This window comes from Sinocyclocheilus rhinocerous, unplaced genomic scaffold, assembly GCF_001515625.1.
Source record: "Sinocyclocheilus rhinocerous isolate Xijiao unplaced genomic scaffold, SAMN03320098_v1.1 scaffold10097, whole genome shotgun sequence".
Lineage (NCBI taxonomy): Eukaryota > Metazoa > Chordata > Actinopteri > Cypriniformes > Cyprinidae > Sinocyclocheilus > Sinocyclocheilus rhinocerous.
The window spans coordinates 1,617-16,668 of record NW_015658058.1 but is presented as its reverse complement, the minus strand read 5'-3'; the positions used below and the strand labels follow the sequence as shown (position 1 = coordinate 16,668).

General features: G+C 38.7%; 1 protein-coding gene across 1 annotated transcript; it reads left to right on the top strand.

Annotated features, from left to right (window-relative positions):
* The first annotated feature begins 3,433 nt into the window (after window positions 1–3,433).
* LOC107722037 (gastrula zinc finger protein XlCGF57.1-like) lies at window positions 3,434–4,702 on the top strand. Its single transcript, XM_016530267.1, has one exon. It carries the CDS (start codon window positions 3,434–3,436, stop codon window positions 4,700–4,702), a length of 1,269 nt encoding a protein of 422 aa, XP_016385753.1.
* Window positions 4,703–15,052: the final 10,350 nt, after the last annotated feature.

Genomic DNA, 15,052 nt, shown 5'->3' with positions numbered 1-15,052 from the left:
ATAAGAATCATTGTCTTGGGTTGTGAATTTAAAGTTAAACTTTGCCCAGATCACGCTACCTAGCTCGTAGCTTATAAGTTATCACAAGCATGTATTAGCCTTTGGCCAGGGAATAATACAAATATCCAAATTGTTCAGATGCACTAAATTCTACTAGACGCTGGATGAATAGTGGATAAATTAAAATTTGGAGTCAGTTCTAATCAGGTTGATTTTGAATCTTCAGATTCGATTCCCCCCTCTGAAAACCTGAGCTAAAATAAAAGAGTTAAATTCCTTAAAGTTACTACAGCAGCAAACCATTCTCTTGAAGCTGGCTAATCAATCAGCAGAAAAGACCTAGTCGTTGAATTCTTTGAAAGGATGCTCGGAGGTTGAAATCTCCTTGTCCTCAGACTGTGCCAAACCGCCTATTTGTTTTCGAGCTGCTCCATTCGGCCGAACTGTGGCCCATGTCACTTAAGACCACCCACCTATTGGCTTTAGCATCGGTAAAGCGAGTGGGTGACTTGCAGGCACTGTCAGTCAGTGCTTCCTGTCTTGAGTTTGGGCCTAACAACATTAAAGGGGTCATATGATGTTGCTAAAAAGAACATTATTTTGTGTATTTGGTGTAATAAAATGTGTTTATGCGGTTTAAAGTAAAACCATTGTTTTACTTCAATGATAGGTTAGAATTTTGTGAATTTTTTAAATGAAAGATCGAAAAGATAAATGATGCAGATTTATTTTCACAGCCACCTTTGCTCATATTTACCAAGGGTGCCAATATTAGTGGTTGGCGCTGTACTTAAATCACAGCCTGTGTGATGTGACAGTCGCACTAAGCCACATTGCAATATAGATTTTATTTTGATATATCATGCAGCCCTCATTGTGGCCCTCATGGAAGTTCACTGAGCCCTTTAGCGGCCTCGATTTAAACACCCCACACAACTCTAGTGTACAGTAATAGTAAGTACTTTTATCTACCGGCAGATTACTTTTACAGGAACAGGCTTGGGCACGGCTGATCTAAATGATCGTAATGCAGTTATACCAGTTATCTAGGCTTGCTTAATGACAGATTTATCTTTTGGCACATCAAATAACATAGTTGTTTGATGCGGAGTCATATTTATCTGTAAAGCATTTTGCATAATACACATTGTTCCAGAGCAGCTTTACAGGAAGTTATATTTACCTGTAAGTTCTACTATGTCTTTAGTGTGTATTGAACAGGTTTATCAAAAACCTTTTTAGATGTCATGTCGCAATGCATTTGTCCACAGGGATGCAGTGTCTGTCGTTTCATTTGAATTTGGCAAATGCTGTGGCCATAAAAAGTTTATTCTCTTCGCAGTCCATGATCCTGACAGTGATCAGTGTGTGTCTTGGGGTATAGCTCAGGGGTACTCAAGTTAAGCCACATTAAATATAAAGGGCCACAAATAACAATTTGCATCATAAGACTTTATTCAAGACCATATATGCAGTTTTACTGATTTAGAAATGCAGTTTTATTACATATCTAACTCCTGATTTACCTTGTCCCATTTAAAATACTATTGAACATGACAATAAAACATTACAAAAATGTGGAACACAAAAAGTAGATTAACAGTTTTTGCTGTATCAATGAAAAAAAGAAATGCATTCATACTCAAACAGTATTAAACAAACTTGGTTCCTGGCTATAAGCCATTCAAAGCTGTGTGTAATTAGCAGAATTGATATGAAATCTAACAGGCAATCAGTGTACTAATTATCAAATTGGGCTGATGTGAGCCTGTTTCTTAGTTATCATAAGCATTCAAGTTCTTGCAAGCTTATTGACTTCAACCTGACATTTGAAGACTTCAAACAGAAGAAGACAAAAAAAAATGCTAATGTGATTATCGTATAAGACAGATTGCTGTAAACGCAACACCTGTGATCTTCACTGTAGAAAACAACATAACATTGCATCCATTGAGATCTAGAATCTTATGTGTGGAGGTCTGTGGTCCAATAATTCATATCTCTGTTTTGGCAGAATTTCATAGGAGAAAATTATTAACCATGCCATCTTTTATATAACAATACATACTGTTACCTTGGAGAGTTGTGAAGTTTTGTCAGATTGTGATAAAGTAAACTACTCAAAAAATTAAGGGAACACCTAAATCACACATTGGATCTCTATGAATGAAATATTTACGTTTAAAATTATTACTTGTGTACATTGTCATTCGTTGAGAACAAAATGATGCCACAATGGTCAATTGAAGCTAAAATCATCAAACCACTGAAGACTGGATTCAAAATCATACCTAAAATCAAAGTAAAAACATGAAATTGATCGAACTACAGCAAATCATAATGTCAGTAGTGTGTTTGGAGGGCCAAACATGAGGGCCAGTCAGTGGCATCAATGCCTTCATCGAAAAACACATGAGGCGGGGCATTGTTATACACCAGGAGGAACCCACGGCCCACTCCACCAGTGTAAGTTCTGACAGCGGCTCTGAGGATTTAATTCCGGTAACTAACAGCAGTAAGGTGTAGCTAGCATTCATCCCCGGGCCATCACAGATCCTCTGCCAAACCGGTCATGCAAATGGCAGACATGCAAATTCTGCTGTTCTCTGGCACATGCCAATAGAGCTGCACGGTGCTGGGCTGTGAGCACAGGTCTCACCAGAGGACGTTGTGCCCTCATGCCACCCTCACATTCACAGCAGTAGCGTTCTGGAGGTCATTTTGGAGGTCTCCGGTAGTGCTCCTCCTGTTCCTCCTTGCACAAGCCAATATTCATCCTGCTGCTGGGTTGTTGCCCTTCTACGTCCCTGTCCAGCTCTCCTTGTGTAATGGCCTGTCTCCCGGTATCTCTTGCATGCTCTCGACACACACCAAACCTCCTTGTGACGGCACGTGTGGATGTGCCATGGGGGTTGATTTGCTGTTGCTTCTCCTGTGCACCTGTTGTCACCTACCATGCTTCCTAACTGGACAGATTGATATCCTTGACATTTAACTGACTCAATGTTTTACTGTGATGATTAGGTGTTCCCTCAATTTTTTGAGTAGTGTATAAATCTGGGTATTGTGGTCATAATTGTGAAATTGAATGATTATGTCCCTCAGGGGAAACGTAAACAAGGAGAAAAACAGAGGACCTAATACTGAGCCCTGTGGCACACCATACTTGTGTTTGATGAGATATCCTTCATATACAAGTGGTAGCATATAAAATATTTAACTTTAGTAAGAAAAGTTTCTGTGCTACGATGGGGTTTAAATTAATCTTTTTTTTCCTGACATATCTTTCACTTGGATGCTATATGAGTAAATATAGCTGGATAAAACAAAAACTGTCCAACTTCATTTCAGGTGATGTTGGTTTGGATATCTGTTGGTTTGTGCCATTAAACTGTGTTTAACTATTTATCTTTATTTTTTCGCTTTAGACCTGATGGTGCTGAAAGAGGAGAGTCAAGAACAGAATGAAATGGAAGAGAAAAAACAGTATGAGAAACGTCATGATTTCATGACTGGAGAAAAATCCACAAAGACTGAAAATACTTTCTCACAAAAAAGAGGCCATAAGACCAAATCCAAGAGTTATTTCACCTGCAGTCAGTGTGGAAAGAGTTTCAATCAGAAACATTACCTTGATGTCCACATGAGAGTTCACACTGGAGAGAGACCTTTTACCTGCCAAGATTGTGGAAAGAGTTTCTCTCAAAAAGGAAACCTTAAAAAACACATAAGCATTCACACTGGAGAGAAGCCGTTCACCTGTCAAGAGTGTGGAAAGAGCTTCACTGTAGAACTAACCCTTAAGTATCACATGAGAGTTCACACTGGAGAAAACTCTTTCACCTGCCAAGAATGTGGAAAAAGTTTCTCTCAAAAACTAAGCCTTAAATTCCACATGAGAATTCACACTGGAGAGAAACCTTACAACTGTCAACAGTGTGGAAAGAGTTTTACACAGAAAAACACCCTTAATTACCACACAAATATTCCCATTGGAGAGAGATCTTTCACCTGCCAACCGTGTGGAAAAAGGTTCATACACAAACATAGCCTTGAAGTCCACAAGAGAATTCACACTGGAGAGAAACCTTACACTTGCACTCAGTGCGGAAAGCGTTTCACACATAGAAACACCTTTAATTACCACATGCGCAGTCACACTGGAGAGAAGCTGTTCTCATGTGATCAGTGTGGAAAGAGCTTCACAACAGAAGTAAACCTTAGGTATCACTTGAACATCCACGCTGGAGAGAAGCTGTTCTCATGTGATGAGTGTGGAAAGAGCTTCACAACAGAAGTAAACCTTAGGTATCACTTGAACATCCACGCTGGAGAGAAGCTGTTCTCATGTGATGAGTGTGGAAAGAGCTTCACAACAGAAGTAAACCTTAGGTATCACTTGAACATCCACGCTGGAGAGAAGCCGTTCAAATGTGATGAGTGTGGAAAGAGGTTCACACGTAAAATAAGCCTTAATAACCACATGAGGAATCACTCAGGAGAGAGATGCTTTATATGTCATCAGTGTGGAAAGCGTTTCAGTCATAAAAGTAGCTTCGACACTCACATGAGACTTCACACTGGAGAGAAGCCATACACCTGTAAACTGTGTGGGAAGAGCTTCTCACAAATAGAAAATCTTAAGATTCACCTGAGAATTTGCACAGAAGAGAAGCCATTCATATGTGTGGAAAATGATTAACACATAGGGAGGGTTTTATGTCATCAGTAGCCAAGTTTCCATCCAGTTTTTGTGCTGTTTTGTTAGGCCTACTTGATCAAGCAATATTCATAATCGTGCAGCTTTATTATTATAATTTTTCTGATTAACTATTATTAGACTGTAGTGAAAATATGAATTTTCATTTTAGTTTTCTCCTAACGACGCTCGGTTACCATAATCGGCTCGATTAACGATTATTTACCGTTTACCGACAAGATTATGTTAAATTAGAATGGATATGTGGCTGTGACCTATTAAAAATACAAATATTTGTTTTCCAGGGATTAATTTTACATGCGCAAAAAGCAGCATAAACAACAGAACATGAGGATTCACGTGGTCACATCACGCACCTGCAGCGCTTCTGCAAACAGAGAAAAACATAATATTAAAGAAATAAAAAGGGTCTATAAACACACTGCTCAGTTTGAATAGCCTGTAGCACAATCTGTGCAGTGTGATAATTATGGCAAGCCCATTTTGTTTTAGCCTATGTGGATACTGGAACACAAGAGAAGTACAAATATTTGCGTTAGAATAACTTTCCCGGATTTAACTTGAGGGCTATTCAAGCTGTCACTTACTTCACATTTTAAGTTGACAAAACATAACATAACATTACAGAATGCAATTGGACCTTTTCATCTTCAGAACAAAATGAATCAATTTGAACTTGCAACGTTACTTAAAGGAACATCCAAGTAAGATATGTAGGCTTATCAAGAAAAACGAAACAAAAACAGGCTATGTTTGAGAGGTAACTCGTCTTATTCTTACCATAGTAATACAATAATTTTATATACAATTTAATAATATGAATATGATAGATTTAATGTGCCTTTGAACTACAGAGGCTTATACTGCTACATAGGCTAATTCGGTCATGTGACACCACATTTGTTTGCGTTAAAGACCCTTTTCTTGACAAAAAGTGTTTCCAAACAAATTTTTGTGACATTTGAAGTATCCATATGGAATTTATACGCTAAAGTTAAACGGAAAAATATTGTGTCGACACTTGAGACATTTTATCGATAAATGAGATTTCCATAAGCTATATCGGTAAACATTTTGAAGTGCTAAACATTTTTTCGCAAAAAAACAAAAACAATTCTTGGATGGAAACCTGGCTAGTGTAACACAGTTAAGCAGTGTAACAGTTAAAGTAAACCTTTAAACTTGCAAAAGAGTTCACACCAGAAAATGAGTATCTGTGTGAAATTAAGGCAACTTTCACACCGCAGAATCTGATTTGCAAGAACTCCGGTATTCACACCTGACCGTCTCTTTTGATTGTATGGAGGAGATGCTCACTTTCATTTATTGATAAGAATCAAAATATTGCTGCTAAATGCCACAATATAACTGAATAAAATAGCGAATACTGCACTGAATTATTTGATTCATCTTTCGTGAGAGAATAGACTGGTAAATGTATGTAAACACGGCTACGGTTGGGGCTCATCTGGAAGCTGGTTCCAGCTGCAGGTTCTCTAATATCTATTTACGGTAAGCACAAACAGTGTAGCGCATTATACAGCAGTATGCAATAGTAACATTTTCATACTTTCGCCACGTGGTGATCCTGTATTTTTATCTTAAAATGTATTTTATAATCTATCATTCTCTGTTTCTACAGTGGGTGAACATATACTGAGAATCAAGTAGAGAGCTAATAACTCTAATCATCTTAAATCAAGTGCGTTAAAGTAGAAACATGTGCTAACAATTCTCCTGATAACATTTTTTCCATAAAACTTGAAAGTTTGATAGTTTGCGTTCACATCTCACTTCACAATACTGTAAATATGGAACTATGGACCTAGTGATCAAAATAAAACTTTGGGTAACACTTTAGTTTAGGAACCAATTCTCACTATTAACTAGTTGCTTATTAGCGAGCCCGGTCTCATGAAAATGCGTATAAATAGTACGCCAAATAAAAACGAAAACTTCGTTTTTATTTGGCGTACTATTTATACGCACTTTCATGAGATCAGGTTGTTATTAGCATGCCTGTTATTTACGTGCGTTATAAGTATTAATAACCAGCCAATTCTGCATGAGCATATTCTACATCCCAAATCCTACCCAATACCTAACCTTAACAACTACCGTACGAAGCAGTCATTAGGAGTTTATGGAGGCAAAAGTCTCGTAGTTAATAGTATGTTAATAGCTAGAATTGGACTTTAAAATAAAGTGTGACCAAACTTTGTTTGGATAATCAAACTTTGTGAGATAGCAGCTTTGTTTACAATAAACATCAAAGCAAGTGAAATATGGGTTCTTGTATGATTTCACTGAAGAACATCTGGAGAGCCGTTTCTATCCAAACTGCTGTGGCGTGCAGTATTTTAATCACGTAGGTCGTCCTATTAACCTGCTTTGAGTTTAGCCTATTTTTGCAAAACAGACTGTCGTACAAGGCACCGTGTATTTACGGTCACGAATAAAATCAACCAGATATCTAACATTGAGCCTTTTTTCTACAGTGCAGCAAAAATTAAGAGTGATAATTATTATATATATAAGAGAAAGAAAAGAGAAGACAGAAAAAGTAAACATTCAGATTCTTGTGGAGGACAATCTCACCTTTTTCCAGATTGAGAAAAACCAGCTGAATGCAGTGGAAAATGTTTTTCATAGACTTATGATGGTCCAGGTGCATAAATGAGTCTGAAAAGAGCACAGACGGCTTGAGGCATGTTGACCAGCGCCATCACTAAACTCCCTTCCAAGACGATGGCCACTCTGAGAGGCTTTCTGGATCAAAGCAGAGCACTTCCACTGTGTGAGTCCTGGTCAGTTACATCCTAACAGAGAAAGAAAGAAGACATTCTCCTGCCAGTTAGATAATGCTCAAATGTACCTTCAATTATAAAGTGAAAATCAGCATAGAATATAAACTGCACTGAAAGTAATGATTAAAAAGCCAGAACCAGTCTTAATGTGACTTCGTCAACAGTCATATTTGGATCTGTACGTTATGAGTACTGACGGCAAAACTGTGCACCAAATATGGTTTTGTAGATTAGCAGCTGTGGAGATTTTATCCATTTTCAGCCGCAGTCAGTCATGCACAAAACACCTGAAAAACTGTTCCCAGAAACCTCTCGTTGCCATGCAACATTTTTGTGGATAACTTGACTCCAAGGATATTTGCCTAAGCTGCTTTACTTTATGGTCAGCACTCGAAAGTTTTGCAGTTATCTTTGGCTCCTCAACTGAAACAGACGTTTTGGACAAGACGTGTGTAACTTCCAACAGACAGTGGATATGACGTGCGTCACCTCCAATAGATCATGTAAAGGCTGTTTAAAGAAACCTCTCGTTGCCATGCAACATTTTTGTGGATAACTTGACTCCAAGGATATTTGCCTAAGCTGCTTTACTTTATGGTCAGCACTCGAAAGTTTTGCAGTTATCTTTGGCTCCTCAACTGAAACAGACGTTTTGGACAAGACATGTGTAACTTCCAACAGACTGTGGATATGACCTGTGTCACCTCCAATAGATCATGTAAAGGCTGTTTAAAAAAGTAAAGCAAATGTAAAGGGAGTCACACAACTTAATTTGACATTTTCCAAATCTTTTTTAACAAAACTGACTGAAAATGGTTAAGTTCTCCCAAGCTGCCAAGCCATATTCACTGCACAGTTTTGCAACCAATAATCTAAAGATCCAATTATGCTAGTATTCTCCTTCAAACTCAAAAATATATTGGTTTCTTTTCATTCGCACAGCTCTTCCACTGCAGGAAAAAAAGTTAATTTGAGCCCATTTGATTTATTTTGTAGACCAATCTTTTTAGTTTGTCATATCATTAACCAGTAATACAGATATTTAAAAATGTTTTAAAAACCATAAAAAAAGATAAAATCTGGCTGTGAGGCCTTTTTTCTTCTTGAAGAGGTTTAACACTGAACTGAACTGGAAACGTAGAACATAGCAAACCATGTTGGTCAAATCACAGCCATATCACCCTGCAGCCCAAGACTGGTCGCCCACTGAAGCTAAGCAGGGTTAAGCTGGTCAGTACCTGGATGGGAGACCTCTTGGGAAAACTAGGTTGCTGCTGGAAGAGAAAGGTGTTAGTGAGGCCAGCAGGGGGTGCTCACCCTGTGGTCTGTGTGGGTCCTAACGCCCCAGTATAGTGACGGGGACACTATACTGTCAAAAAGCACCGTCTTTCGGATGAGACGTTAAACCGAGGTTCTGACTCTCTGTGGTCATTAAAAATCCCATGGCACTTCTCGTAAAGAGTAGGAGTGTAACCCCGGTGTCCTGGCCAAATTACCCCCCTGGCCTTTGTCAATCATGGCCTCCCAATAATCCCCAACCACTTGATTGGTTCTATGACTCTCTCTCCTCTCCACCTGTAGCTGGTGTGTGGTGAGCGCACTGGCGCCGTTGTCCTGTGGCTGTCGTCGCATCATCCAAGTGGATGCTGCACACTGGTGGTGGTTGAGGAGAGACCCCCCCACATGATTGTAAAGCGCTTTGGGTGTACAACAATACACAATAAAGCGCTATATAAATGCATCATTCAATCAAATGACCCCATCTTTGACCCCAGCACTACATGACTTGGGTCACTCCTGGCCCGTGTGGAGACACCACCAGCCTACCTTGATCAGCCTGATGAACCTACATAGCTCTATCACAACCTTTAAAGGCCTAGTTCTTTGTTTGCATACGGTCAATATTGCATAATTATTATTTCTCTTATTTATTTTTACAATTCAGTGCAAATAGTTGTGGGGCCTAATAAATGTGTAGTACCAGGCAGAGATGGAAACTCAAGTCTATGACTGGCGACTTGAGTCGTGCTTAAGTCACGAAAAAAATTACTTGAGTCAGTAGTTCATGAGTCCAAGTCCAGTCGCAAGACTGGACTCTGGCTTGAAGACAGAGACTCGTCAAAAACACAAGTAATTGCTGATTGTTCCCTCTTTAACTGCATCAAACGCCATCATTTTCTAATCGTTCCTCATTCATTCATTCCATATCAATATGTGCTGCAGCAGCAAATATCACAACAATTCATTTCTAAACACACAGATCCAGCATTATTATATACACACCATATGCACACTACATACTTGCATACTTACTAAACATAACGCACACTATACTTAAAGGGATAGCTCACCCTAAAAATAACAATTCAGTCATCATATACTGACAACCTCAAGTTTTGCAAACCTTTATGAGTTTCTTACTTCTGTTGAACATAAAAGAAGATATTGTGTAAGAATGTGTGTAACCAAACAGTTGATGGACCCCAATAACCTCCATAGTAAAGAAAAAAAATACTGTGGAAGTCAAAGGGGACCATCAACTGTTTCGCTACCCCCATTTTTCCAAATATTTTCTTTTATGTTCAACAGAAGAAAGAAACTCACAAATAGTTTGTAACAACTTGAGAGTGAGTACATGATGACCCTATTTTCATTTGTGGGTGAACTATTGCTTTAACCCAGCATTGTTCTCCCAAAAGTGCCTTGACACAGTTACACTTATGTGACCTGTGTATTTCACTTTGTGTGTGAACACATGCGTTTTTTTTTACGTTTCTTCTTTAGTGGTTGTGTTCTGTGAAGTACTCAGTTTTTACCATTGGAAGTGATTTACGATTTTGCATTAAATAAAGCATATTTTGGGCATTAGCTGATGTTTTGTCTGGTATAAACAAATGTATATTTGAACATAAAAAATAGTTCAAATTAACCAAAAAATGTATTACAATGAACAATGATCATCAGCATCTTAAATATTCCAAAATTGATCATATTTTCAAAAAATGTTTTTAAACGTATGTACATTTATAACACTATACGGTGTATTATATTACCCTTGCATGAAGTTACAAAAAACGAGTTAACTGCTGTGAAGGAGTTTCTAATGCATCGTCTGTGGGAGTGATGGTAAATTTGACATCGTTCTCTCTCTACTGATTGCTCTTATCAGTTTCTCTATTTTTTTTCCCATTTTTTTGAAAATTGTGAAAACACTATCATGGAGATTTTCTTTTGCTATTTGAGCAAATGGGAATGAAAAAAATATATTTGTGGTTGTTACGCATGCTTCGCATACGCCCCGTCCCAGAGTCTTAAACGGCGTACTAAACAGTGTTCATAATGTCTTATTTTTCTCTTGTTTTCTCTAGTTCCTTATTGGTTGAGCTGGGGAGACGAAGCTATAAAGTGGAAGGAGGCGGACCCTCCAGGGCTCTCTGCCAGCCACAGTTTGCTCCGCAGCGACATCGCTACGTACCTTTTCTTAGTTTGTAATTTTAGTTTGGAGTGGGGAGTCCCAGCTTGTTTCTATTAGTTTAGCCATTTCTACCTCTGTTGCTGGGCTCCCCGTCTCCTACTTTTGGTTACTTTTGTGAGTAATTTGTGTTAAAATAAAGAATTATTTGGAAGACACCAGCCGTTGTCCATCTATTATGTTATGTGTCCCTTCCGACTCCTAGATCCTTATACAGGGACCGTAACAGTGGTAGTCTCCCATTCACTGCTTTACAAGTTTACCCAACCATGACAAGAAACCCGGAAATGTGAAAAAGATCCATATTAGTTTATTGTCACCATCACATAAAAAATGGTTTGTGTTAACCAAAAAAAAAAAAAAAAACTGCAATACATTGTACAATATGAATTTATTGGCAGCATCATATAAATAATTATAGTTCATGTTAACAATGAAAAAGTGGTTGTCTGTTGGTTTTCAGGGAGTGGTTTCATCAAGCATGGCAGTAGTAGACATTCTGCAGCCTCCAAAATCACCATGGCACATCTACTCCTGCAAACCGCTCTGTGATATTAGGGAAGAGTGCATCATTCTAACCCCTCTCAAACAAGGATGAATTCCTGAACAATCTGGCATCACGGACCTTCCCCGGGCCAACCCACACTGATGGCCCCGAACCGAAATTGATGGTCATCCCTGCAGGATGACATGCACAACTCTTCTGATACGTTCCGATACAAATATGTAAAGATTTCTGAGCGGCATAAGCAGTAGATCTGTTAAACAATATATTAGGCATGTGAGAGGGCTGTGTGTCACCACTGCCGAAACAACTCGGAATAATAAGCCACAAAGTTAACAAAACAATGTACTCCATTGTGCTGAGCAAGAGTGCTTTTCTTCCCTGCCTCATGGGAGTCTTTAGCCCTATTCGCACGGGATTAGTATTATCTGGGGACCTTGTGTGATTTTGAAATTACCCCCCCACATCTGAATTTCGTGTGGTGCATTCGCACGGGATAAGCGAAGCCTGTGATTTTACTCGAATTTACTGACTTATCTCCCGGATACGATGTCAAGGCTTTGAGAGTCCCGTTCTATGGTCCAGATGGATTTAAAAAAAAAAAATTAATATATTTTCGTGCGCTGTGTCATTTACATTTCACCAGGTTAAAATAATATATCAAGCTTTATGCTTGATTTATTTGTAACACATTAACCTCAAAACCTTTTCAGCTTTCTCTTTCTGCAAATTGTATGGTGTAGCGATATGATGACAGCACCCAAAATACTATCAAACACTCCAACGCAGCTCCATTCTTCGCAGAAGATGGATAAAAAGGCGCACAGCAAACAAAAACCTCGAAAAATGATATACAACTTGCCAAATGCTGGCCATATCACAGAGATGCCGATTCGCACGGGACTAATATTATCACAGGACCTCGGTGTTCGGCGAAATATGGTAGGTCATTTGCGGGGGAATTTTTACTTTACAAATTACAGACATGGCCGATTCGCACGGGATTAAGATCACAGACAACCTCCGCAAGTATTACAAATGACTGGAGGTCACCAGACAATACTAATCCCGTGCGAATAGGGCTTAAGACAACACAGCGGCATCAATATTTAAACAAAGAGAGACAACAAGCTGAGACACAGCAGGGGTTTCTGGGTAGCTGAGAGTTGGAGAGTCATCACACGGGGAAGATGAGATCGGACAAGACTGCAACTGTCTGCCCAATCACATTGCTGATTATGTCATCACATCCAGACAATTAGACGGCATCATAATCAAAGTATGTCACGTCACTGTAATAGAGAGAAAATATCTGAAAGAGATACAGGCTCTTTGATGAATCGACAAATACTTCTGTGTTTAAGATGAAGAGATAAACTCTTGGAGCAAGTAGTCCAAAAAAAGAAAGTAAGCAAATTTAAGTGGGTGAATCTCGTTAAGAAAATTCCAGGTCATGTTTCACTCCAGAATTATAAGAAATTATATTTTGCCTAAATTTAAAAAAAAAAGAGTTTGTTTCTAGGAGCTGTAAGAGTTTATGATTTTGATTATTTTTAAGCCAATTAAGCACATTTTGCCCAAATAAAAATCTTGTTCAGACACAATATACATGTATTTTTAATATTAAAATTACCATAAAATTTAATTTAATTCCATATAAAGAATTCTACCATGGTGTCAAACAATTTAAATCATACCGCACATTACTTTTTGATTAAAATAATAGCTAATTTGTTCACATAAAAAACAGAACTGGAGGGGAAATGTGCTCAATTATCAAAAAAAATTATTCTCTCTCTCTCTCTCTCTCTCTTCTTTTTGATGTAGGGTTAAATAATTTGGAAAATGAATATGTTCATTAATGTTTATAATTCTTGATTATTTTCAAGACAATTGTCCCAACAAAAAAAAAAATGGTTTTTGTTAACCAAAAAAAAAAAAAAAACTGCAATACATTGTACAATATGAATTTATTGGCAGCATCATATAAATAATTATAGTTCATGTTAACAATGAAAAAGTGGTTGTCTGTTGGTTTTCAGGGAGTGGTTTCATCAAGCATGGCAGTAGTAGACATTCTGCAGCCTCCAAAATCACCATGGCACATCTACTCCTGCAAACCGCTCTGTGATATTAGGGAAGAGTGCATCATTCTAACCCCTCTCAAACAAGGATGAATTCCTGAACAATCTGGCATCACGGACCTTCCCCGGGCCAACCCACACTGATGGCCCCGAACCGAAATTGATGGTCATCCCTGCAGGATGACATGCACAACTCTTCTGATACGTTCCGATACAAATATGTAAAGATTTCTGAGCGGCATAAGCAGTAGATCTGTTAAACAATATATTAGGCATGTGAGAGGGCTGTGTGTCACCACTGCCGAAACAACTCGGAATAATAAGCCACAAAGTTAACAAAACAATGTACTCCATTGTGCTGAGCAAGAGTGCTTTTCTTCCCTGCCTCATGGGCAAATGACTGGAGGTCACCAGGTAATACTAATCCCGTGCGAATAGGGCTTTTGTCTCTGAATTAAAAGAGACCAGAACAGAATCTGCAGAACTTTTCACCAGAGAAGCTCTCCGGGAATCCTGCAGGAGCAGTGGGAACTTAGATTATCAGCAGCAGCAGCAAATAATGCTGTACCCCTCACAGTTTTTCCTAGTTTATTACAGTTGCTCCAATGACTTTAGATCATGGATAAGAGGTCGCAGATCTTTTGTATAACCACACTTTTTGACTGTGGAGGTACTGCATAGTAGAACAAGCTGGATTGAGTTGTGGGTTGACTTAATTACCCAGTATATGATCTAGGGGTATGATTCTTGCTTCGAATGCGAGAGGTTCCGGCTTCAAATCCCGGACGAGCCCCCAAATTCTGTTACGTTCCCATACCAAGTCTAGGAGAGGGAAAGTCACGTAACAGAATAAGAATGGTGTTGTGTGTGTGTTTCAGCTGTGAGGATCAACGATCAACCTCAAAAGAAAACCCACTATGTGATTTAAATTAAGAAAACATAACTTTTATTTACAGATGCGGGAGTGTTCAGTGGCTTTTGAGAGGGAGCTCAGGCCAATACAACAAACATAAAAGTAACATTTACCTAAATAAAAGGGGAAACTAACTAAACTACCAAAAGAAAAGAAAAGAAAAGGTTAGTAAGGGGAATCTCACAGAAACAGCCTACACACACACACAGACACTAGAGCCCTGCACGGGCCTCAAATATAGGCCCTAGCCCGGCCCTTGTCCGCCCGACAAAAATTCTTCGCCCGAGTCCGACCCGAGCCCGTCTTTTTTCCCCCCTTCTCCCAAAACAGCTTATACTACTGTTTCAGCTATTAAAGGTCCCATATTGTGAAAACTGAAATTTCCTGGCTTTTTTGATGATAACTGAGGTCTAGGTGCTATGTAACTACCATATAAGTTTCAAAACAGTCAGTCTACAGTAAACTGCACACAGCCTGCATAAAGTAGCTGTGATTTTTCACAAACCGTTGTGACTTCCGTAAAAAGTTGACGTCAGAACTACACAGTCACC

Coding starts and splice junctions, on each gene's coding strand:
- LOC107722037 (XM_016530267.1), top strand. CDS start 3,434: ATGGTGCTGAAAGAGGAGAGTCAAGAACAGAATGAAATGGAAGAGAAA.